The sequence below is a fragment of the Gordionus sp. m RMFG-2023 genome, chromosome 1 (genome assembly GCF_954871325.1).
Source record: "Gordionus sp. m RMFG-2023 chromosome 1, tfGorSpeb1-WG-v2, whole genome shotgun sequence".
Taxonomy (NCBI): Eukaryota; Metazoa; Nematomorpha; class Gordioida; order Chordodea; family Parachordodidae; genus Gordionus; species Gordionus sp. m RMFG-2023.
In genome coordinates, this window is record NC_088775.1 from 34,627,362 (window position 1) to 34,654,621 (window position 27,260).

The 27,260-nt window shown below is 25.5% G+C and overlaps 1 protein-coding gene across 4 annotated transcripts in view; it reads left to right on the forward strand.

The window, feature by feature from the left end:
- The first annotated feature begins 5,811 nt into the window (after window positions 1–5,811).
- LOC135922528 (phospholipid-transporting ATPase ABCA1-like) overlaps window positions 5,812–27,260 on the forward strand; it is a 94,395-nt gene continuing 72,946 nt past the window's right edge. The window contains exons 1-7 of one of the 4 annotated variants that reach the window (XM_065456897.1): window positions 5,812–5,880; window positions 6,856–6,980; window positions 7,345–7,427; window positions 13,411–13,476; window positions 19,071–19,320; window positions 19,499–19,615; window positions 19,842–20,571. In XM_065456897.1, the coding sequence (XP_065312969.1) occupies window positions 6,860–6,980; window positions 7,345–7,427; window positions 13,411–13,476; window positions 19,071–19,320; window positions 19,499–19,615; window positions 19,842–20,571 (1,367 nt within the window). In that variant the 5' untranslated portion in view covers window positions 5,812–5,880; window positions 6,856–6,859. Of the gene's footprint in view, window positions 5,881–6,855; window positions 6,981–7,344; window positions 7,428–13,410; window positions 13,477–19,070; window positions 19,321–19,498; window positions 19,616–19,841; window positions 20,572–27,260 lie in introns of those variants that run through there. The other 3 variants (XM_065456896.1, XM_065456898.1, XM_065456899.1) reach the window with 3 other exon arrangements.

The following is a 27,260-nucleotide window of genomic DNA, read 5'->3' on the forward strand; positions in this document are numbered from 1 at the left end:
ACCCGAACCGTTATTTATAACGGTTCAGTTTGGTTCCGGTTCAGTATGTAAAAAATTATAATTGTTACGTTTGGTTACATTCTTGAGAAGAAATTTATAAAGGTTCAGTTCGGTTCAGCTAATTATAAAGCTTTATAAAGGTTCATTACGGTTAGATATTTTTTTTTATTGAAGAACACCATCTTCTAATTTATTTTTATTATAAGCATCTATGAATTATATATAAAAAAACTATATAAGATTCAAAATAACTCATTTTTAAAAATATTATTTGAACTTATAAGTAATATATTTTCAAGTAAAATGGATTCCTTTTTGTTCGTTGTGACGATAACACAAATTTTAGCACCGAAAAAGCCCTTTCTACAGAAACTTGTGTTGCGGGAAACGCCAGTACTATAAGAGCACGTTTATATAATTCTGGATATTTTTCTGGCATCCCCTTCCTTTAAGGCCTGGCTTAATTACCTTCCAAAAATTAAAAATACGATTATTTCCATTTCTAAAATATAAAAACTGAACCGGTTTAACCGTTTTTTATAAAGGTTCTTTTAACTCCTTCAAAAAATAATTATATCGGTTCGGTTACGGTTCAGATATTTATAACAAAAATAAATTTTTTTTAAAAATATATTTAAGGGGATTTTGAATCTTTTTTTTAAAAAACAATTAAATTATATTTTTTTGCCGCCTGGCTGGCACCAGAAAATTTTATTTTTTAGAGATATTTAATATGTATTACTTTTATGCTTTAAATCATTAAATACTCGAAAAAATGGTTTTAATATAAATTAAATGTAAAAAAATAAATTTGGCAATGAAAATATTCACGCCCATTCACGCTTACCACTAAAAAAATTTCGACCCGACCCGCCCGCTCACGAAAAGAAATATTTTGATTCACGCCCGAAAATTCACGGTGTTTTTAAATTTTTCAAAACTTTAATGCTATAATTTTTTACACTTTTTTGAATTTATTTCTTTAATTCCATAATCCATAATAACAAAAAATAAATACATATTATAAATCTAAATTTTTACTATGAAAAAGAAGAATTTCTATTTTTTTTATTTCAATTGTGTTCGCCTTTCATCTAATAGGCGATTGGCTACAGAAAATAACCTTTTACTAGAAGCCGAATTTGTCAGGGCTGACAAAATTTTACTCTCTAATTTTCTCAAAAGGAAATAAATTTTCCTGCTTCCAAAACTTCAATATTTTGTCATTGTTATTTGTTTTATGGGATGAATCTTTTAAATTCACACAGCTTTCATCGGTAGATGTTGATGCTTCATCAGAATTATCTAAAAATATGTTTCATTTAAAATATATTGTTTTTTTTATGAATGTAGGATGAATTAGGAAAGTTATATTTCTTTGTCTTGAAACTTAAGGCTTTTGAAATTAAGATCTAGAATTAAGCTTACCTTAAGTGCTTGAGAATACATTTTAAAGTTTAAGTAAAAAATCTCGCGACAAAACACCTAAACATAAAAAGAAAATAGAACTAGGAGCGTGACACCGGATGTTGTTTATAAAATTCCGGAATATCTAAAAATTTGAATGGGGGGTACTTTAAAAAAAATTTTATTTAATTCTTTTATTGTTTTACTATACCCATCCATAACCAAGTGATTTCTGGTTTATGATATAGGACTCGACCTAGTGATTCCGTATACATATTAAATTAAATTATAAATGGGGGTCTTATTACATTTTAATAAATTTTGGTCGATGTTTAGCAAATTAGGTTGATTTCTTGTCATAAAATTATTTTATCAATTTCAAAATATGCCTAAAAATATTAACCAAAATAATACAAATCCTTATTTAATAACACATGGCATAATATAAGAGATTAAATTCTTACTACCTCATATACTGCCAAAACTTCTTAATACCATGAAAGATCCATTTCTTAATAATTTAACCATTTTATCAATGAATTTTTTTTTTATCTAAATTAAATAATGATGATTAGAGGTGGACGCGAGCCGTGAAATTACACGTGACACATCGTGTTACGGTGGGTCACGGCGTGAGTGTGAATAAATTTTAAATTATTAGGCGTGACTGGGAGTGACGGCCTTCCCAAAATTTTTTCCGGGCGTGAACATGAATCTCCCGTGAATCACGGAAATTTTAATTTTTTTTTATAAATATAAATTTGCAATTTTATAATTAAAATACATATTTTTTAATTTAATGTTTTTTTTTAAAAAAGAAAAAATTTTAAAAACAAAAAATATTCCGGCATTTTATAAACAGCATCCGGTGTCACGCTCCTAGTTCTATTTTCTTTTTATGTTTAGGTGTTTTGTCGCGAGATTTTTTACTTAAACTTTAAAATTTATTCTCAAGCACTTAAGGTAGGCTTAATTCTAGATCCTAATTTCAAAAGCCTTAAGTTTTTAATAGACGAAGAAAAGGAAGATATTTACAAAATAATCTTAAAAATGTAAAATGATATAAAATTAGATGATATGCATAAGTCAATGCCAACAGTTATTTATAACTTTCCTAATTCATCCTACATTCATAAAAAACCATATATTCTAAATGAAACATATTTTTAGATGATTGATGAAGCATCAACATCTACCGATGAAAGCTGTGTGAATTTAAGAGATTCATCCCATAAAACAAATAACAATGGCAATATTTTGAAGTTTTGGAAGCAGGAAAATTTATTTCCTTTTTTGAGAAAATTAGAGAGTAAAATTTTGTCAGCCCTAGAAAATTCGACTTCTAGTGAAATTTTATTTTCTGTAGCCAATCGCCTATAAGAGGAAAGGCGTACACAATTGAAATAAAAAAAATAGACATTCTTCTTTTTCTAAGTAAAAATTTGGATTTATAATATGTATTTATTTTTTGTTATTATGGATTATAGAATTAAAGAAATAAATTCAAAAAAGTGTAAAAAATTATAGCATTAAAGTTTTGAAAGATTTAAAAACACCATAAATTTTCGGGCGTGAATCAAAATATTGCCTTTCGTGAGCGGGCGAATCGGGTCGAAATTTTTTTAGTGGTAAGCGGGCGTGATTATTTTCATTGTCACATTTATTTTTTTACATTTAATATTAAAACCATTTTTTCGAGTATTTAATGATTAAAAGCATAAAAGTAATACATATTAAATATCTTAAAAAATATTATTTTCTGCTGCCAGCCAGGCGGCAAAAAAATATAATTTAATTGTTTTTTAAAAAAAATTCCGAATCCGCTAAAACATTTTTTTTTAAAATTATTTTTGTTATAAATATCTGAACCGTAACCGAACCGATATAATTATTTTTCGAAGGAGTAAAAAAAAAACCTTTATAAAAAACGGTTAAACCGGTTTAAACCGGTTCAATTTTTATATTTTAGAAATGAAAATAATTTGAATATCCAGAATTATATAAACGCATAGTACTAGCGGTTCCCGCAACACAAGTATCTGTAGAAAGAGCTTTTTCGGGGCTAAAATTTGTGTTATCGTCACAACGAACAAAAAGGAATACATTTATACTTGAAAATATATTACTTATAAGTTCAAATCATTTTTTTAAAAATGAGTTATTTTGAATCTTATATATTTTTTTTATATATAATTCATAGATGCTTATAATAAAAATAAATTAAAAGATGGTGTTGCTTCAATAAAAAAATTTTTTTAACCGTAATAAATCTTTATAATTAGCTGAACCGAACCTTTATAAATTTCTTCTCAAGTACTATAACCAATTTATATACTCGACCGTAACCAATCTGAACCGTTATAAATAACGGTTCGGGTCCCTGCTTAAATGTTCAACGAAATGCCATATTGCATTGAAATTGGCAATAATTCGGATTTTTTATAAATATATTTTTTAAAACAAAAAAGTTTTAACCTCATCCCTTTTCATTCATTATATGCCTTAATTTTATACTATTTACTTTTTTTAAAATTCTTATTTTAAATCCCTTATTTTGGAATTATATGGTGCCAGCCGCAAAAAAAGAGAAGAAAAAGTAATTATATTATTTTATTTTTTTTTCATGGGGATTCGGAATTTTTTTTAAATAAAAAATATATTTTAAAAAAAAGATACCGAATAAAACGTGGGGATTTAAGATCTTGAATCCCCACGTTGGGATTCCGAATCTCACATGATTCCATATCCCAATACGACATATATATTAAAAATTTACATATAAATAAATCTAAGTTAAAAATGAATATGAAAAATATTTAAAAAAAACAAATATATAAAATTTAAAATAAAAAAAATTAAAATGAAAGAATACTTTTCGGGCCAACAATTTTTAAAAATTAAATAATTGGAAGAATTATTTTGATAGCAATGTTTTGTTTGAGTTTATAAGAAGAAGAGATATGTGTTTTTTTTCCTTATGGATTTGGAAACCATTTACAAATATTTATAAAATTTTACGACACCACTTCAATCATAAATTAGTTATTTAACACTTGACAATGATCTAAATTAAGAAAAAAATTCAAATTGTGGATAATACCAAGCGTCCACACGCTAACTTAACTTGGGTTATTTAGTTATTCCATCGATTTTTAATGTAAATTATAAATTAATTAAAGGTTAAAGGTAAAATTATCTACAATTCAGTAGATAGGTATTTTAAACATGCTGAAATATATTTCCGGTTAAATTAATAAAAAAAGCATCAAAAAATTAAGTTGGAAAAATAACACAATGCCGGAAAAAACACATAGCCGCTAACATATATGCATATTACTTTAAAATATTGGAATTTTTCAAAATTTATACCATTACAAAGCAGACGATAAAATTTAGTTTGCAAAAACTCGAAATATCTAAATGTTTGAAAATGATATTTTGTAACGCTCGATTTGCTTGCTCTATACTTATATAATAATTTAAAAGATAGTGTTTTGTTTATATATAAATTTGTTTTAATATTATAATAATAAATCTATAAAATATTATTTATCTGTGACTGCATAAAAAAATTTAATAAATCTATTTTTAGAGTATGAAAAAGAATATATAAATTTATATAGGATTGGATGGACACGGAAAATTATTTATGAACTCTAATTTTAACGATGAAACCAGGAGTGCCTAAATATATTAAAATATACATTAAATTGAAAATTAATTTTATTTATTAAAATTTTACAATTTGCACCTCTGTGTCGTCAATTTCTATAAAAGAACAATAAACGCTACTAAGCCCACATATCTACTCTATTTATATATTTTTTATATTTTATGTTATTAAAAGGTCATTTTGGGAGTAAAGCGCTTTTTTCAGCAGGTTTGTTCAATGTTTTTCAGAAATTTGTTTGCCATTTCAACAACACATGCGAGGAGGAAAACTATGAAGATAATAATTTTTATACCGATGTAGATTCCAAGTAAAATATATATTCATAAATTATTAAAGTTTATATATGACGCGAAGGTGTGACCGTACAACTTTTTTCGCATAAATTTAGGACAAACTATATCTAAAAATAATTTAAATTTTCTTAACTAAAAAGAAGTTTGAATATGATTTTTTAAATTTATATTTGTCTAAATGAGATGTTAAATCCAGAGAATTAAATATGTGATTTTTATAATTTAAAAGTCAGATTAGACCAGAAATGAATATTTCAGAATGTATTGAGCACCCAAACTGTAACAATTTTTCTGCGAACTTTTAAACTCTTCTTAATTTTTATATCAATTCTTTTATATTTATAGAATACAAAAAATTTAATGCCGAAAATGAAATTTATAGGGTAGATATATTTATATCAAATAAATATTTTAAAAAATGCAAAGTATTATTAAATACACACAAATATTGGGAAAATACATCACAAAAAGTACATATAAAGAATAAGTAGCTCTTATAAGACTAATGTAAGTGTGACTCAATAAATTTCAACCCATTTAATATAAATAACATTAAATAACCAAATTATTAGCGCAACTTCAAAAAAATACTAATATAAAACAACATCAACTATAAATTTATTGTTTGTTCTCATTTCATTATACATCACAAAAATAATATTCATCACATCTAATATTATTTAAGAATATATAAACACAAACAAACTTAAAAATATAATTGCATTTTTGTCCAGGCAAGGAAATCAATGGTTTAGGAAGACCCATAGGGTGGTCTGTTTAACCCCATGCTTGAAGCTTATTGGATAAAATACCACTTTTACAAAGAATGAAATTTAAAAAATAATAATAAGATATTAATAAATAGTAATAATGTCTATTAATCGTTGTATATATTTATTGGTATATATTAGTTCCCAAGTATATTTGAAACCTGGCCTCTCCTACTATATATAGTGTTTAATAAAATTTCTGGTCAAATCAGAAATTTAAAAATTGACTTCAGAAAATAACAAAAATGAAAAGATTTTGAATCCCGATGGATTACATATTACAATACGACATATTAATTGTATGATGATAAAATCCTAAACTGATTCTAACCCAAAAAGCTATTTTTAAATAAATATAATTATTATATTAAAACAAGTTTTCAATCAAGCCCAAAGTAATAATAAAAAATATCCCAATAAAATATATTAAATTAATAAATTTTTATTTAGGGGTTTTGAAAGTATATATGATTGGAACCAAGATAAAAATTGTAATTTTATTGTTAAATATATATATAGAATAAAATATTCATTTATACGTCTTACTAGTCTTACCAGTTTGTTAATGCGCATATATAGACATTTCTCTTTAAAAATAAAATAATTCCAAAGGTTTAAATATTTACATCCCCACCCCCCTTCTTCAAAAATCAACTCTTCTCGCTATCATCTAAATTAAAATTATTTGGGAAATATTTATATTGTTACCCAGAATTATGTTGGCTATTAGAGATATTGAATATTATATGTCAAAAGACACAAGTGGAACTAATAGCTTTACTGACTCGCTTTCTATAATATTGTCTGAATTTGCATTATACGAGCCTAAGACTTATGGTAATTTAATTATATATATTTCAAATTTCAAAATAAAATTAGTAGTAGAAAAATCATTCTAAAAATTTTATTCTTTTTATTCTATTTTTTATAGCAGATTTTTAACCAAAATTATATCGCTTCTGTAGAAATAATAGAAAATTTTTGATAAAGAGCATATTTAAAAAAATTTTTTTTAGTAATTAATTTAAATAATGGTTTTAATTTGTTTAGATTTAAATTTTTTTATTAAATTTTTAATGACTGGAAAATTATAAAAGCAAGGAAATGTATTAAAGTGCATTCCCTTAAATTATAATTTACATTCTCATATGTATAAATACGCAGATTTCTGTTTTATAATCTTTATGATATTTATAAAAAGAGAGGAACTTCACGGACCCTTTATTAATAGGAAAACAAACTCCGGAACCTATATCACCTAACAAGAGTTCATCTAGTAACCTGGTAATTCTTAATATTTAGCATCGAAATAGATTTTATGTAGAGGAAACTAATATTTCCTATTCTAAATTGGCTTTCGGGAAACATAGACCCTTTTTTAATTTGTTAAATTAATGCCTTATGCACTTAGTGAAAAAGTTTATGTTTCTAACATGAGCCCCTTTGTACAACCTTGTACTAATCTTAAGTTTTTTCGAATATATCAATGTTGAAGTCACTGTTTTTTAAAAAAAGCTTGATATAAAAAACACCGTTCGCTTTACAAATTTATTTTTGTTTCACAGAGAGTACAACTCGTTGGCATCACCTTTTAGAGTGAACAATAACTTTTTATTTTTTCCGAAGTTATAAAGCTCATCATTATCTTAAATGAAATTTACTTCTAAAAATATGGCAGAAATGTTTGACCATAACTTGATTTAAATAATGTTTTTGGGTGAAAATCTTTAATGTTTTACTGACAATTTTTACTCAACCCTGCTCATATAATTGAATAGAAGCATGGGAACTTTTTACATAAATATGGCTGGGCCTTAAATTTGTTTAAGAGTATTTGGTAGCAAAGTAAATAATAGTACAAAATTGAGGTGGAGAACTTATAATAATTAACTAGGATATCATGGTATTATTAGCCTGGGTCTAAGCCTTATCATTATTTGCTGGAGTACTAAACTGTAATGGTTAATTTTTTACCAATATATAACTATTTCATATGTGGCCATAAAAAGAATTAACAATGAATCACATATAAAAAATTTATATCACAATATATTAATTTACCCTTTAGACGTAATTTTTTTAAACGCTGTAATTTTTCAAAAATATTAAATAACAGAAATTAATTCCTATCAAATTTGTATTTTGTTTATTTCATTTGGATAGGCACTACCAAATTTATTTATAATATATATTTGAAAAATCATGATTTTTGGAAAGCCTCTGTGGCCTAATCGGCAAGAGCGACGCTTACCAATCCGATTGAGTTCGAATCCCGGCAATGATCATGTTTTTTTTCTTCTAACTTGGTGGTTCCGTCCTTGGGGGGTTGATATATAGGAGGCCGGACTCCACCATGTGATTCCGTTACAATATATTAAATAATAAGTGTCTTATTACATTTTAATAAATTTTGATTGGTATTTAGCAAATTTGGTTGATATTTAGAAAATTGCTATACGTTGACTTGCTAGTAAGCATCATTAACCAATTATTTAATAAATTATCTTATATAAAAGATTAAAACCTAAAAACGTATAACCACTAAATCCCCAAGTTTAAAATAGCTAAAACATCCAATAAAACGTCCTCAAAAAATGGCCGCTATTTAAATAATGGACTTTTGAATCATATGATATTATTAATCTTATTCCTTTAAAAATGTAAATAGTAAATATGTTTTGAGAAGAATAATGTGTAATGTTTGGGAAACGTCATGCCATTTAATTCTATAGGAAGTTTAATGGTGCTCTTAATGAATGGGCTATTCAAAATTAGAATGTATTAGGGAAAATAAGTGCTAGCCTTATATTCAGTTTTATCTGTGTTCTTATGCTTAGCCATTATACAAAATTAATAAGATTTATATTTTAAGTGTAATTAATTAATTTTAGATTGATTAAGTATTCATGCCAATTCCTTCCCAAAAACTATAACCCTTATTTTTTTGAATGCTATTTGTCATCAAATCAATGTGTAAAAAATAATTGATGTATTTTAATTTTTTTTTTAAAGTTTACTGTATAATTTTAAAGTACTAAATCACATAGTTGCTTATCCCCTTTAGTTTATTCAAATATGTACCAAAAATGTCATAAATATATTTCTGTGGCTACCCATGCAAATTGAATTCATATAATTATGATTTTGAATGGTATATTAGGGATATACCGATATTTTTTATCGGATTGAATCGGGCAGATATTTCACCTTTTAAAATATCGGTTATCGGCCAATATTATAAAATTAGCCGATCCGATATAAAATGGCGTCTTTAACAAAAATAAAATGTTATAAATTTTTAAAAAAAGTTATATTTATAATCATTTATTTTTATTAATAAAATCGAAATCCATATTTTTTTAATAATAATAAATAATTTATAAACATTCTGCCATATTGTTAAAAATTGTGTGATAATCTCTTCAGAATCTGTTTTTAGTGAAGCTGGTGATATTGAAAGTTACCATCGCCGTAGTCTGATTTCTAATAAATTGGAAATTTTGGTATTTCTAAAAGGAAATCTTCGATATATTAATGATAATTATTATTTTAAATATTTATTCAAATTTCATAATATATTTGTTTATTACCTACTAGCTAATAACCCGTCAAGAATGACGGATTGTGGGGTAATTAGTTAGTTTTTCTCCCTAATTTTATGATAGTTGTTACCTGTTGTTTGAAAATAATATCTTTTTATTCTTTATAACCCCCTTCCTCCTTCAGGCCAGGTCCCCAGGCCTGCAAAATAATTTGTTTTAGGTCAATGTCTGATCCATAGTTGATAATAGAATTCCCAAGCGTCCAAGCTGATAATAATTTTGAAAAATTAGTCCAATATAATTCATAAAAATATTTTCCAAGCCCAGCCCCACCCATAATAATTTTAAAATTATTTTTCTCAAACCTGGCCAACGCATATTGAAATTTTTTTCTCAAGCCTGGAGATAGGTAAATCTCTATAAACATATTCATTTTTTATACTTTTTAATCCCGCTCAATCCTACTTCAGACCAAGACCAACTCATATACACTAATAGTAAATACTATTTTTTGAGTATAGCTTTTACCTGAGACACATATAAATATTATGCCTAATATCTAATATAAAAAATTCCCAACATGTTCATGCTCATAATCATGTTGAGAAAATTTTCTCAAGCCCGCCAAAGACCATAATAATTTTGGTAGTTTAACTGAAATAAAATATGTAAAAGTCATAATTCATTTAAAAATACAATCAGAATATGAAAGTTGCATGAGCCTTGGTTTTTTGATCAGGCCTAGCTGTCTGCAAAAATAAATTTTCAGACCAATGTCTAACCCATATTTAAAATTTTAAAATCTTAGCATCTCTATTTTATATTTTATCCAATATACAAATTTAAATTTTGATATTTCTAATACTCTTATTGCTCACTCTATTGCAACAATGTTACCTCTTTTTCTCCTAAATTTTAATATTTTTATAAAATTTATTAATAAAATATATTTAGTACCATACATAATTACCCTTCAACACCGTCAGCTAGTTATGGTAATAAACGGCAAAATTTTAAAAATATCAGCTACTAATTAATATATATATATAATTAATATTTTAAATTTAATTATATTCAAGTTGGTGCATGCGTAAAGCATACGCCTTTGAAACGGGAGGTTTGAGGTTCGACTCTCTTATATCAAAAAATTAACATTACATTATATAGTCTCCTTAAATTTTAAATACATTAGGCAGATACGAAAACGATCGTGTTTTGATTATGGAGATTATATATATTAGATTATGTATATAGATTAATGTTGTTACTTATTATATAAAAGTGATTTAACAATAAAAATATTTTATATACTTTTCAAATTGCAATAGAATTGAATATAAACTATAATATAACTGATTATTATAATATATTTAAATGACATAAGTTATGGTATAATAAAATTATAGATGTTATACTAACAAAAAGTAAAACCATTGGTAACTTTACAGAATACAAAATTAGATATGATATCGGATAGGTAATCGACCGATATCAATTTAATATCGGATCGTATCAAATCTGCCTCCAAAAGTGATATCGGTACACCCCTAGTATTTATATAGCATCAAATTTTCGTACAATAATATATTATTGTCTAATATTCATAATTTTTTTAATATTATGATCTCAATTTTATTCAAATTAGATAAAATTTATTATGAATTTTAAAAAACAAATGCTAAATTATATCTATTTATATTTATTTACTGGAATTAAATTGAATATCCTTTCAATTATTCCTTGCTTGATGGTTAGTTATGAGAATATAAGATATAACATTGTAGGTTCAGCTGATGGAACTTCTATAAGCCCAATTATGAAGTAATTAATATTTTATTCAAAGTACCATAAAGTTATCAATTAGTATATTCAAAGTACCTTAAAAACTTGATTATCAAGAAGTTAATTTTTTTTTATTTTATACTTGCAACATAAAATATATTTTTATATCTTTGAATTTATTTTAAAAGCTTAATTTTTCCATAACTTTGTCAGTCCAGTTAGGCCTGTTGTGAATACTTGTATCTACATTTCATTTGTATCTTATTCTCTGTGTCTTTTTAACAATTTTTATAAGATACTATGTTTATATCTAAATACTTTATTTTCAAAAGAATATTTCTTGACAAAAGATACAGACATTATTTATACTTTTGCATAAAAAAGTTAGTATTTATTTTTAACATTTTCTCATAGATCCTGCGTTAATTTTAAGTTTTCTTTCTTTACTATTTTTATATTTTACTAATTTGCAAAATAGTCGGATGAAATAATTTTTAAAAATTTGATTTTCTAAACAAACTTAATTTACAAAAATAAAATAAATTATATTAGATTGATGTGGTATGGCAAAAAAATTTGTTGATATTTACAAATTTTAGAGGAGTCAAGAAATCCAGTCCGTTCTACCCCGATCTTCCTAATTGTGAAATTTAAATTTGTTCTTTGTTTTTACCGTAAAATAATACTATATCGAAATTGTAAGATGATAAAATTCAATAGCCCTCTTATAAAAAAACTTTAAAAAAACAGTAAGGGAGATCGAGGAGCATGCTAACCCTAGAAGGCAAACTCAATAAATTAAAACTACTTGATAATATTGAATAACTAGTATCCCATTTTCCAATTTTACTTTTATCCCATTAAAATTTTTTTTAAAAAAACAATATTAATTTTTCTGAAATTTTTTTTTGGGAAAGAATGAGCTGCACCTGGGGCGGACGAGCTTTCCCATGAGGGGCTATTGAGCTGCTAATACTAATTACTTTTAAATATAAAAGTGATTTGCAACTACTTTATTGATAAAATTAAGCCATAATGAAAAATTATAAAAATAAATTAAATTTATTGACAATTTAAACAAATAAGAATGAAAATTGCAATAGGATTCATACGAAAAAGGCACATTTACATGGGACAAAAACATTTTAGAGCATTTATTAGATAATATAATATAGTTTCTTTCATTTTCTTAAATTTGTCTTAATGACAATTTTCAATCTTGTTGTTTCATTAACCTTGATTTATATTTTTTTACAGTTGTATAACCATTGTTTTCTGACGAATTTCCAAATTTATTAATGATCTCAACCTTTATTAGTTGTTTCTTCTTTCTAATGTGATTTCTTACCATATTCAAATTTCAATGATCAAAAATAAATTATAAAAATAACGCTAGAAAATCTCATATAAACCTCTGAAAAATAGCACAAGACCCTCAAGATTTTTAAAAATTTATTTTATGGTAGATTAAACATATTTTTTGTTGAAATAAATATTAATTTTATACAGAATAGGGTTTAATCTTTTCTTTTATATAAGATAGTGATTGGATAATTATAACCTTTATTATTTTTTATTTTTTATAAATTATTGAATTTAAAAAAGTTACTTTTTGAGAGTATAATTCATATATTGTGTTATAAAATTTTATATGATCCAATATTAAAAAAATTATAGTTACATATATATAAAGTAGTTATACATGTTTGGTTAAATAATTAATCATTAGAATTTAATATTCTAGGAAAAAAATTTCAGGGTTCACAAGAACCTCAGGCTCATAAGATATCCCCAGTCTCCCCTATCTTTTCCCTCTCCTTTAAGAATACAAATTAATATAATCTTTATATTTTGGGGATGATTTTAGTAAAAAAATATTACTTCTTCTCAATGTAATTTTCTCAAATCTTACACCTTAAATTTTTATTTTATATTTATTTTAGAAAAGAAAAATTCTAAATTTTGTACCCATCACAAACATGATGAAATTCATAGTTCCTCTAGGAAAAGTAATAATTGTAATAATTTATAGCCATTTATAATATAATAAAATAATAATTTTTTATTTTTATTATCAAACTAATGAAAATTTAAATAAATTAAATAATTATTTTCTTTACATTTTAGAAATTATATAATGAATGGCGAGAAATTTATTCATATTTCAAATTCGATTATGACACGATAATTGTTTTTATTGTTGATTAAATATACCACCCTTATTCATCTAAGTCTATCCGTTAAATTTCAACTTAAAAAACTAAAATTCAAGATATAATGTATAATATTTAACATATGGTAAAAGCCTGGTATGACTAGCACTTTATATGATGGCCATGGTTAATATTTATGAGTCCTAATTTTAATAATAAAGATATTAACATTACTTGCTTAAATATTATTTATTTGCAAAAAATATTATAATATATATTGTATAAAATAAAGCTTGAAATTTAAGTTCAGTAATTATTTCTTTTTATAATGACCACTTTTCTATTTTGAATAGTGAACAAAATATTTTTACATACAGTAGTAAAATTTCTATAATGTGACCATTTGATAAAATTTAAAAAAAAACATCATATGCCCAAAAATCTTTCAAATATATTATGATTTATTTACTGTCAAATACAACATCAGTTATACAATAACTAATTCAAAAAATATATTTTTTTTAAAGGATTTTAAATAATTTCCAGATTTGTAATAGAACTTTATAATTTAATCCACAACTTTACTATTATAAGAAAAATATAAGCGGCTTTTTGGATAAGTTAGGCGTGTGGGATAAAATAAAATAATGTTTATTTATTGAGTGTTTAAGAAAGCAGGATAGATATTTTGGAGATTGATAATATTAGTGCCAATTATATTTTTATACCTTCCACCGCTAGAATCATTTCACTTCAATATGAATCAATTTAAATATGGATAATACTTGACCACCTACAAGGTTAAAAGATGTTTTTAATATATTGGAAGATCATTATGAAAATATAAAAGAAAAATATTCTAAGCCTCATATTGAGTTCCGATAGTGATTCGGTAAGTAAAATCAAACCTGAGTTACTTTCAAAGGAAGATATTTAAAATATACTGTTAATAAAATAATTTGCAGAAAGATGTTCTGATATCTTGCTTACATTTATGGCATTAATTTTTTTCTAATCAATTTCATAAATAATACGAATAAAAACAATGTACATATATTTACTTCTAAATATTGGATATAAAATACATATTTTATATTATGAATGTATTTCATTTACAAGGTGTTGTAAAGTTAATTTTGAAACGTAACTGGTTACAGTTACTAGTTTATTTCGTAATATAACTAGTATATAGTTATAGTTCAAAAATAATTTGTTACATAGGAAAGGCTTTTAAAAATTTATTGCGTCTGTTGTGCTGGGTCTTATTTTTATAAATTTTATAATTGTAATGCTAAAAAGGGGTAGGTAAAAAATATATTTTTTTTTTAAATAGGAGTAATAAAATTAGTATAGGTTCTCTTTAACAAAAACATTAGGTAATCTGATAAATTCTTAAAAGGCTAACCAAAGCACTGATCCGATTTTAATACCAGCACATCTTAAATAAGTTAATTAGTCAATCAAGCGATATTATCTGCCGTAGCCCAATAGTAACTAGTTTTATCAATTTTTTTTCATTAAACATGGCAATATTAATATCTTATTTTATAATTTGAAGCCATAAGATACTGTTAAAGTAGGCAGGGAAGTTGTTTTGTTAACTATCAATTATTTATTAAAGCAAATATATATATCTCTAAATTCACATAATGATATATCTATTTATATATTAATTTGCGAAGTTTTGTCTCTAAATAAAAAAAGAAATAAGATTAAAAAATAAATATATTAATTTTGAAACATTAACATATTCTTTATTCATGAATCATGACTATTAATTATACCATAATAAATTATACAGTAAAACATTAAGATAATTAAAAGATAAAGAAAAATTAAAAGTACAGGGTTAAAAGGAAAATACATTCAAAATAAAATACTTTCCCAAAAATTAGAAAGTGCTCTAATATTCTCTTAATTATATATCTTTTTTCTTAAATAATCATTTACATAATCATTTACATAATCTGTTAAATAATATATAATTTGAATAAGCCATTTCTTTTTTATTTAAAAGTACATAGGAAACCATTTGAATATGACATTTCTTGTTTAACTGAATATTACAACACCCTTCCACTTAAATTAGACCCACCATTCTGCTAATGACTCTTCTTTAGATTTAGACTTTAGTGATCTTGTATCTCCACCATCTATTCTTCTTAATTTAATAGCTTCTAAGTTCTAAAGATGGATGTTCCTTGTCTAGTATTCTTAGTTCTAACGACACTTTGTATCCGGTTACAACTTGAAATTCTTAAATTCTATCTTCTGTTGCTTGTCAAGCCATGGTAAACGTTTAACTCTTTATCTCAGTAAGCGATTGACAAAACAGATTAACGCTTGTTTTTCAAAGATTTACCATTTCTAGTCAACGATTATCAATTGATACTATTCTTTCTTTAAAATCTTTGTTTCTTCCAAAGCCTGTTTTAAATTCCTTTGATAAATTACCCAGTCTTTGCTTGTTTCTAACGTTCTCTTGTAACTAATGATTAGCCTATCTCGGTAAACGATTGACGATAATTTGTCTGCCATTAAGATTGTTTCCACGAATTCTTGTTCCTATGATCGTCGACTTCCGTATTTTATACTAAAGTTTCGGTAAACAATTGGCGATATTGGTAAGCAAATAACGATTGCAGCATGAACGTCTAGAACATTTGTTCTATTTAGACTCTTGTTTCCAAAGTTCTCTTGATTTATTAGTTCTTTTTATCTACTTCTTGTAATCGTATAGAGATCTTTTTGACTTCCGCTTCTTCTACGACAGTATGCATCTGCTGATATATCAACTTTGTCTTAAGGTCTCTTTATTCTCATTTGATCTTTGTCTTAAGGTCTCAGGTAATCGCATCTAATCTACTTTTACCTAAAATAATCATTCAGCCCTTTATAACTTCTGAAATATTTTATCACTTTTTCTTACATTTATTCTCAAATTTAAAATACATAGTCTAAATACATCAATAACTATCTAACTTAGAAATATTTGCTCACTTTTTCCTCTAAATTAAATCTTAAAATTATAATACATAGTTAAATTATCCTAAATATATTATACCATTATGTCAAATTCTATTACTCCTTTACCCTCATTGAAACCCAGATCCATATCTTCAGTGAGCCATTTGCAGGTATTCGACCTTTAGCTATCAATCCACATCCATTTAAATCTAAAATTCTCTTATCTTGAATCTAAAAATCTTATTTCTAAATTTTTACCCCAAAAAATATTTTTTTTATTCTTCTGCCATTACCCATTTATTTCATTTTACTAATGTATTCTTGTACCCGCATGTTCTTTTAAGCAAAATCAAATATCTATTTCTTTTTTTTATGCGGTTAACACCCATTGTTCACAAACAATAGGAATAAATAATATTTATCTTCTTCTTTTTAGTTCACTCTCGTTGTTGAAAAATACTTAAATATGTTTATCATCAATTCTAACCCAAAATATGATTCTCATAACTCTATCAGACGTGTTAAAAAACAAATCAATTATGTCTATCATTAATTTTCAACACAACAAAATTATGATTCTCATAATTCTAGCACAACTTGTTTATATTTCTAAGGCACTTTTTATTAGTGTTGTTAAATGGCTCGTTTTGAGCCAATTTTTAAAAACGCCTACTCAATATTTTAGCCAGAAAAATATTGCCTAAGTCTTGAGATTTCGATAATATATGTATAGGCCTTTGTTCCTTCTATGAGCAAAGTCTTCAGGCTTGCGTAATATTTTTCTGGATGAAGTATTGAGTTTGTCGTTTTTAAAAATCGGCTCAAAACGAGCCGTTTAACAACACTAATTTTTATTTCACAATTATATATCACTATTTTACACTCAAATTCTTCTTTTTTAAATAATTCTCATACTTTTTTTTTCATTTTAAGCTCTTTTAACTAGTCTTATTTTATTTAATTATCAAAAAAATAATTTTCTCTTCCAAAATATTTCGTATCCATATCATTATCAAAAATAATTATTTCTTCATTCTGCATGGATCTTTTATCTAAAAGCTCGGTATTTTTCCATATTTTTCGCTTGTTTATCTTACTGATATTATATTAAAATAATGCATAATTATTCTTAAATCTTAATGATCCAAAATAAAATTCCGATATCTAATTGAGCTCGATTACGGCATAAATTTTTTAATGATGAAAGTTGTTTCTCTAGATGAAGATTTTTGGTTAATTAACAACCGAATATTTTACTAAATATTAATAACTTGGTATCTTATTCCCATATCAGATCATTGAGGCTGTTTTTTCTCTCGCAGCGCTTAAATGAAAGTATCATAAAATTAGAATTTAATTACAACATCAACATATTATCTAACAATAAATGTATGTCTCTATATTCTTCGAATTTTTTAAATTATCATATCTTTTAAGCAAACTATTTGTATTCGAGTCTTTAATTTTAATCTTAGCATAATTTCAATTATAATATATTTTTTTGAATAAATTTTAATCTACTTGTCATAGTAACTAGTGATCAATTATTTAATAACTTATAATAATTTCAAAATCTAAAATATCTTATAGTCTAAATTAGATTCAGTTGGTTTCTAAGTTTATAAATGCTACCTTTATAATTCTTTGTTAAGATAAATATATTCTACACAATTTTGTATCTTAACAATATTTACAACAATAGTCCGAAATTTAAATGAGCTACCGTAAAATAATTTCTTTCTTTTTCAACCCACATCTTTAAATTTTGACTTAAATAACTCTAAATATCTTCCTTATTCAAAGTAAAATACTTTCCCAGAAATTAAAAAGTGCTCTAATATTCACCAAATCTCAATAATTCTATTCTTAAAAATCATTTACATAGTCTGAATTAAATAATATCGATAATTTGAATTAGCTTTCTTTTTTGTTTAAAATTACATTTGAAACAATATGAATAAGATATTTCTTGTTTAACTGAATGTTCATTAGAATAATAAAAATTAATAATATAAAATGTAACAAGGTTTCATTTGTTAATTTAATTGAAAATATTTGAATATCTACATGCATGTATGTTAGTAAATAGCAACATATGTCAAATTTAATTTAATATTATTAATAAATTATTACATAAATTAATATATTCAATATAAATAAATTACATTACATGAAAAATATATACGTTTCTGGCTATGTACATGTGCTAGGCTGAGCGTCGGGTAAGATAAGGAAGGCAGACGAGAATTTTATCGGTTACAATACCAGGACGCTGAATATGTTAATGGACAGCCCATAGAGTTACAGTTAGAGCTTGTATATACACATGCCATCTCAGGTGTGATTGAGCCTGTTTTTACCATTCCCTAAAATATAAAAATTTTGATTTCTTGAATAATGCTTTCTTATCTCTTGAAAATTATCAATATTTAATTTTAACTTTTTTGTTATTTATACTCATTTTTAAATTTAATTATTTGTAGTTGACAAACGTAGATTATTTGATCAAAAATGGCACATACGCCGCCAAATTAATCAGTGATCTTCAGAAGGACGACGAGAAGGTTCCGCCGGATTACTTAAAGTATTTAATCACATTTGCCCGGATATTCTGCAGCTCAAAGTTTGATTTGTTTGAGATAGAAAAAATCAAATATACTTCTATGGTAGAGAAACTTCATACGGCCGTCTTCAAGACTTCTTTGGATATATTGAAAATTAACGAATCAACAGGTCAAATAACTTTGTCAGAAGTTTATAAAAAATATTAGTGATAATAAATAAATAAATTAAACTCATCTATACAGTCACTTTATAATATAGAGTTGAAGGGACCGCCTCTTATTGTTAGCTTTATTGAAGTTTCTTTCTATTTTAAATATAATTTCAACATCTTTATTAATCCTAACAGAGCATCATTGTAACAAATTACTGTCCATATTGGAGTCCATTCCTGACCTAAATATAATGTGGAAAATAATCAAACCAATAATTATGGGCAAAATATTGTACACTCCTCGTAATAACGGTAAGAATTTCTAAGTATTTCATCGATTATAATAATTCTTTCAAATATAAGATTTCAATCAAACATATTTTATAATAAATCATCAAATTTTACCAATTCGTTTTATATTATTTTTGGTATTATGTATTTTTACCTTCCTTAAATCATCTTCTCTAGAAAAAAAATTAATGTAGTTATGGGCAAAATAAATATAAAAATGTCAATTAAATATATATTATTTATAAAGCCACCAACAAGATAATGTCTAATCTTAACTTAACGTTTGAGCGAATGGACTTCATCCACAAGTTTCTGAATGACTATATGTATTATATATCTGAAGCTACGCCTGAATGGCTTGGATTTTTTAAGGGGACTTTTAAACATATTACAAGTAAACTAAAGGAGTACAGTGTTTACATATCTCAAGTTTCGAATCTGATTGCTTGTTTCCAATTTAACAAGATAATCGGAGTTTCGACAGAAAATGAACTGGAAAAAGAGGCCTATAAGCTCATGCAAGATAACCGCTTCTATGCAGGCATAGTTTTTATTGACATGGATGACGATAACAAGAGTAAAATTGAATATAACCCTTACCCCCCTTCTAACTACAATATTTACGGGTTGCCATCTTTTGTAAGGTATAAGATACGAATGGATTCAGAGCGGGTCGACGCAACAAATACCATGCTTAACCTGATCGATCAAGTTGGTGCAAGACGTAATCCCTTGACAGATCTTAAATATTATTACCATGGATTCGTCATGCTTCAGGATCTAATAGATATAGCCATAATTGACGCTCTAACTGGAAACGAATATCGGGATGTTAAAGACATTCCGTTTATCAATGTTGTCGGGAACAAAAAAAACAAGAGGGAGAAAAATACTGATAATGAAAAACCGAACACATATATCCGGAAACCGGGAATTTTGCTGCAGCAGTCACCTCACCCTTGTTATTGGATCGATATGTATAAATATGTTTTAATAAATATAATATTTTACTTTTCTTGCCAAAATATTTTTGTAATTCATTAGACTTAATCTAAATGTCTTTATCAAACCGTAATTTAAACAAAACTTTTCGAAAAATATCTCTTAATATTAATGTTTAAGTTTTGAAAAAAGCCTACTTTTTTTAGCAGCCAAGCAGAAAGTCGGTCTTATTTTTCTTCCATAAGTCAATGGTCTTCCTGTCATGGCCAATTTACTAGTATAATATTTCAACATGGGCATCTAATAAGAAGCTCAATTGATTATATTAATACTTATCTCTTCAGATTGGGTATGATAGTGTTGGGCGTTTAAAATAGTCTAGCATAATATATCTATGGGTATCATATAAAAGCTAATAAGGAGATTAATTGCATTGATGATCATAGCTCTTTATCTTCACGATGAGTACAATGGAATTAATAAGTTCCTAGCATAATATATTGAAAAAGATTAATTGTATATATGGATAACGATACCTTTATTAATCAAGGTGAGATGTATAGGCTAAGAAATTCCAACATATTAGTTCAATATTGATTATAAGAGCTAATATATAGATTTACTCATAATATTGTAATTTTTATTCATCATATATCTTTAGGGGCATTCAGACTTTTAAACATGGGTATTATGTGTAATATTCCTAAATTTTTAATTTACCCTATTTTATTAAGCCAAAACCATATTTACAAATCAAAATTCACTTTTTAAATAAGCCCTCACCACTAATTTTTATTTTAGGGAATTGGCAAAGGCTACGACAGCGGAAGGATGAAATTAGTGGGTGCAGAAGCCCTTGGAAACCGGAAGGCGCCAATATTTTTTTTGAAAATTAATAATAGTATTCAAATTCTTAAAATCAATAGTAGGGGAGACTAGCACTAGTTAAACTGATTTTTGCAAAATCAACTATAACTCCTGTGTTTTTTTAGATATTATAAAGAACGATATATGAATTGGCACCTATACTCTATAAAGGTGCCTTATAAAAAAATTTAAGATGCAATCATATTTTAGAAAATTTTATTTTTTGTAAAATTAGACCAACAAGACCCAATAGGGTTAGGCAAACCAATTTAAGGAGCTTCCTAAACCATTAGTTTTTAAGATAACGAATAAAAATGCATTTTTATTTATGGTTATACATATAAAATAATGGATTATTTTCGCACCATATCGAATAATGTAATAAATACGAAAAAGATTTATTCAAATATATGCCTATTGCATTAGATAATATATGGACTTAAATATTCATAAAACCTTCTCAAATTATAAAAGTATTAAAACATATTTTAATAAAAATTTAAATTCTGTCATGCAAAATCTTTTGAATTTTACATCAAAATTTTTTTTGTTGTTGTAGTTGTGACTTTGGGGCAAAAAATAAAATAGGAAGAAATAAAATTAAATACTAATTCCTTTATTAATTACTCTATAAATTAATCAATTATAAATTAACATAAAAGGAAAAAGTAATAAAAAAGAAAAGAAAAATGCGAATAAATAAAAAGTAAAGAAAATTAAGGCGAAAAATAAAAAAAGTTAATAAATCCCAATCGTAAGTAAGAAAAATCTACAATTATCACGCGTTTTCATCTCATTTACATAGACTGAGATCTAAATAATAACTTAATAATTTTAAATAAAACATTATTTTAGTTTGAATATTATCATAATTTGAATAATGCATTTTTTTGTAACGCAATAATACAACATCCTTCCACTTAAGTTAGACCCACCAACTTTCTTTCGATTTCGACTTTCATGGTAAACGATTGTCTCTTGATCTCTGTAGGCAGTTGACGAACTCGCTTAACGCATGCTATCAACGATTCACGATGAATTCTATTCTCTTTTTCAATTATATTCCGCTTTAAATTCTTTTGGTAAATTATCTTAGTCTTTGCTTTTTTCTAACTTTTTCTGGTAACTAATAACGGTAAGCGATTGACGATAATTTGTCTGGAATTTACGATTGTTTCCACAAATTCTTGCCTCTATTATCTTCGACTTTCATATCCTGGACTTTGGCTATATTGGTCACCATTAACGATTGCAGCATTTGACCATTTGTTCTATCTAGTCGCTTGTTTTTAACGTTATCTTATTATTGATTAATTCTTGACATCTAATTTTTGTACATTTATAGATCTTTTATACTTTCAGGTCTTCTACGATAGTTCCTAGATATCGACTTTGTCTTTATTCTCACTTGATTTTTGTCTCAACGTTTTAGATCGCATCTAATCTACTTCTACCTAAAATAATCTATTTAACCCTTTATGACTTCTGAAATATTTTATCACTTTTTCTTACATTTATTCTCAAATTTAAACTACATAGTCTAAATACACCAAATTTATCCTAATGTCTACAGTTATCACCTCTAATCTAATTCTGCCTATTTAATAAATGACGTAAATTATACTAAATCTTAAATTTATAATCCATAGTCAGAATATACTAAATAAATTATATAATTATATCAAATTCTACCACCCTTTACCCTCGATAAAGTCCACCCATTTCTTCATTGAACCATTTGCTTGTAGTTGTACTTTAAATCTAAATTTCTCTTGAAAATATTTAATCTAAAAAATCTAAATATTTTTCCAAAATATAAATATTTTTTTTTTTTTAAATTGCAGCTTTATTTCCTTCTACATTATACACTTTTGGCGCTCACGTCTTTAAAGCAAAATATCATATCTATTTATTTTCTTCCTCTATACCGTTTACATCCTTTGGCAAAAAACTGCTGAAATATATATTTTCGCACACACGTTGTTTAAAATACTAATGAAGTCTAATCATTTAAGTTTTCACACCTACATTGTTGAACAACCACTGAACTCTATCATTATGGCTTTCACACCCACGTTTTTGAACAACAAATGAATTCTAATCAAATTTTAAAACATGTTGTTGAAAAGCGAGGGACATAAAACATGTTTTTCTTTCTGCTATTATTAGAATAATGTTGCATAATTGATCTCAAATCTTATTAATCATCAAAAATAAATATCCGATCTCATGAGCTCGATTGTGGCATAAATTTTCTAATGACAAAAGCCGTTTCTCTTATAAGATTTTTGGTTAATCAATAACCTAATACTATACTACATTTACATATCAGATCCTTGAGGCTGTTGTATCTCTCGCAGCCCTTAAAATAAAAGTTATTCGTAAATCTTCAATAAGACTATTTTGGTCTTTAGATTTGGTCCTTTTCGAATTTGTGCACATCAACTATTTTCTAACAATAAATGTATATTCGTCTTAGTCTCAATTCTTATTACCGAATTTTTTAAATTATCATATTTTAGGAAACTATTTGTTTAATTTTTTAATCTTCGCAATTTATGTTTCTTTTTCTTAGTCATAGTTATCTCTAATGATCAATTATTTAATCTTATGATAATTCTAAAATCTAAAAATCATAGTCTCAGTTAGCTTCTTTTAGATTCAATTGGTTTTTAGTTTATCAGTAACTTCTAATTATAAAATTCATAAATTATCACCTTTAAATAACTATAACACAAAATTCTTTATATCTTATCTATTATGAATGCTACCTTTATAATTCTTTGTTTTTCATTTGAATATACCTACACAAATTTGTATCATAATCTTATCAATATTTACAAAAATTAGTTTGAAATTTAAATGAGATATCATAAATTAATTTTTATTTTTCAACCTACGTCTTTAAAATGATTAACGATAAATTTTCTTCTTTTTAAAATACTTATTTCTCTAAATATTTTTCCTACTTTTCTTTAAATATTTTTCTTACGTTTTTTGGATTTTTTTTTTGCATTAGAATACAGTTTGACACATCTCCTTGACCACTGTATCCATTGATTTTTATCAGACTGAATAAGAGAACCTGTCTTTTTTATACCTGATATAAGTATAAGTGTCTGTATAGAAAGAAATAAAATAAATACTTTTATTAATTTTAATATACAAATAGTTTACATGATATTTTTAATATATATTTTTAAATTATAAATTAACATAAAAGGAATAAGTAACAAAACATAAAAAGAAAAATGCGAAAAAATAAAAGCTAAGAAAATTAAAGCGAAAAATAAAACAAAGTTAATAAATCCTCGTTAAACTCTTTAAGTAAGAAAAATCTACAATTATCACACGTTTTCATCTCATTTACATAGACTGGGATCAAAATAATAACTTAATAATTTTAATAAAACATTATTTTTGTTTGAATATTATCATAATTTGAATAATATGTTTTTGTAACGCAATAATACAACACTTAAATATAATTTTTAATAATTAATTATTTAAAAAAATTTTTGTCTATAGATGCAGACTGATAAAAGCTATATCAAAACAAAATTTAAACATTCTAGTTGTTAATGAGATTAAGTGTTTTCCAAACCCTCTGAGCAATTAAGTGATAAGTTGAACGTTTCATATATTTTTCCAATCGATTAATTTTTTAATCTGATGAACGTTTCAGTTTTATACCAGCAATTAATATTTTTTTCTGGACAATTAAGTTTTTATCTGAGCATTAAGAAATAATTTGAGAATTCAATATTTTTTCTGAGCCTTCAATATTTTTTCTTAAGTATCTATACTGAGATTTTAAGGATTTTTTTTTGAAAATTTCAGTTATAATTCTGAGCGATTAAATAGAAACCTTTTTATATATACAATTATATATATTGAATCAATAAAATTATTTTGTTTATTATCTATTTATATCTAAGTCATATTCCAAGTATTTAGTTAAATCATGGTTATTTTGTGCACACGTAATCTATTAGCTCGGAGCAAAATACATTTTTATAAAATTTTGTAGCTTATTAAAATATATTTCCATAGTATTTTGCTTAACTCTGTCTGCAGACCTCTGATAATAACCTATTGTTTTATATTTATCATGCGCCCTATTTAGACCATCTTTATTTATATCAAATTTTAATTATTAGCTCCTTTCCTACTCTTTATTTTATATCTCTTTAATTTATATTGCTTACTTTTACATTTGCAATCTCCTCCGAAGGGTTAAATATGCCCTAGAGATTGTTCATCTGCTAATCAATTCCTGACCTATTATATTTTTGACACATTTATCTATAATCCATAAGTTCAGAAATTTATCATGTTTCTAATCCGAATTCTTACTCTTTCCTTTTTTTACTAGATCAATACAAAGACATCAACGTGCCTAATTATCATATTAGTTTTATAATTTTTTCGTGTGACTAATACCTGCAGACTTATAGAGGCCACATTTTTATCTAGATAAAAATGATATATATTAATTTTCAAGTGTAAATTTTTCCTTTAGTTATAATTTTTTTTATCTCAACCATAATTACATATATATCTGATATTCTTGATATTTATTTCTATTTAATTCTGATTTTACCATCAATTAATTAAAGTCATCCATCCAAAATATTTCAACTCTTTTCCGATTGGTAGTCCTGAATATTGATGACTAGCTACATATATTAGTTACTTTTTATGAGATATTATAACTAGTTACATTTTGAAAAAGGTAACCACTTACATTTTTGGGAATGTAACTACATATGTAACTAGTTTTATTAAAATTTTTATTTTTATTATAAGTGTTTTTTATTATTTTTATAAATGTGTATTATTATTTTTTAAATTAGAATTTTAAAATAAATCTTGTTTGTAATTCTTTCGCGTTAAACCATTGTAGGTTTTTGACGAAATATAAACTTTACTATAAATATTTTTTGGAAAAAAATATATAACTCCCAATTATCGCTACTCTCATAATGAACATTCATTGCCTCGTCCTAGTTTTATAAAAACAATTGTGGAATGTAACTGTACATTGAATCCATTGCAAACCTTTAAATAGAGAAATTTAGCTGATTAATATTCGACAACAATAAGATAAAACTAATACAACTACCTTCGCGAAAACGTTTTTTTGTTTACTTTGGGCCAATTTTATTATATTTTAATTGCGCTTTTTATTTATAAGAGGGACTAAATTTTATAAATCGTATATTTTTTGGTTTATAACATATCTTTTTTGATTTATAAATTTTTATAAAAAATTATTTAATAAAGTTTCTGTCCTTTAATATTATTATGGCCTATACCCGATTTGTGGATTGACTGGCTAGGTATCTCCTACTACACTACTCATAACTGAAATCCAACAACTTCAGTTGGTGCCCTGGGGGTACAGACCTAACATCAAAGAATTTGCGACCAACTCTATTCGGCAAAAAAAATATTTTTTCTCCTGATGTCGTAGAAAATCAAGGATTTCTTTAAATTAATCTCAAAATTGGTTGATAAGAAACCGAATACAAAATCCCAAGGAAACTATAGCCCAGTATGCATAAGCCCTGGTTGAATCGCACACAATTGCCCATAATTTATTTATATTAACCCATGTCAGGCATAAATTCAACGACCATAAAAAATAGGTTACTATCCCTAGCTCCTACACTAGCTAAAGCTAGGAATTAATAGAATCGTAGACAACTATACCCAAAAAAAATTCTGATTTGCAAAGCCCAAATACTCATAGACAGCATACAACCAACTCATCAAATACCAGCAATCAACAATTCATAACGTTTAATCAACCGCAACAATACCAACATCCAAATAACAATTCATTACATTGACC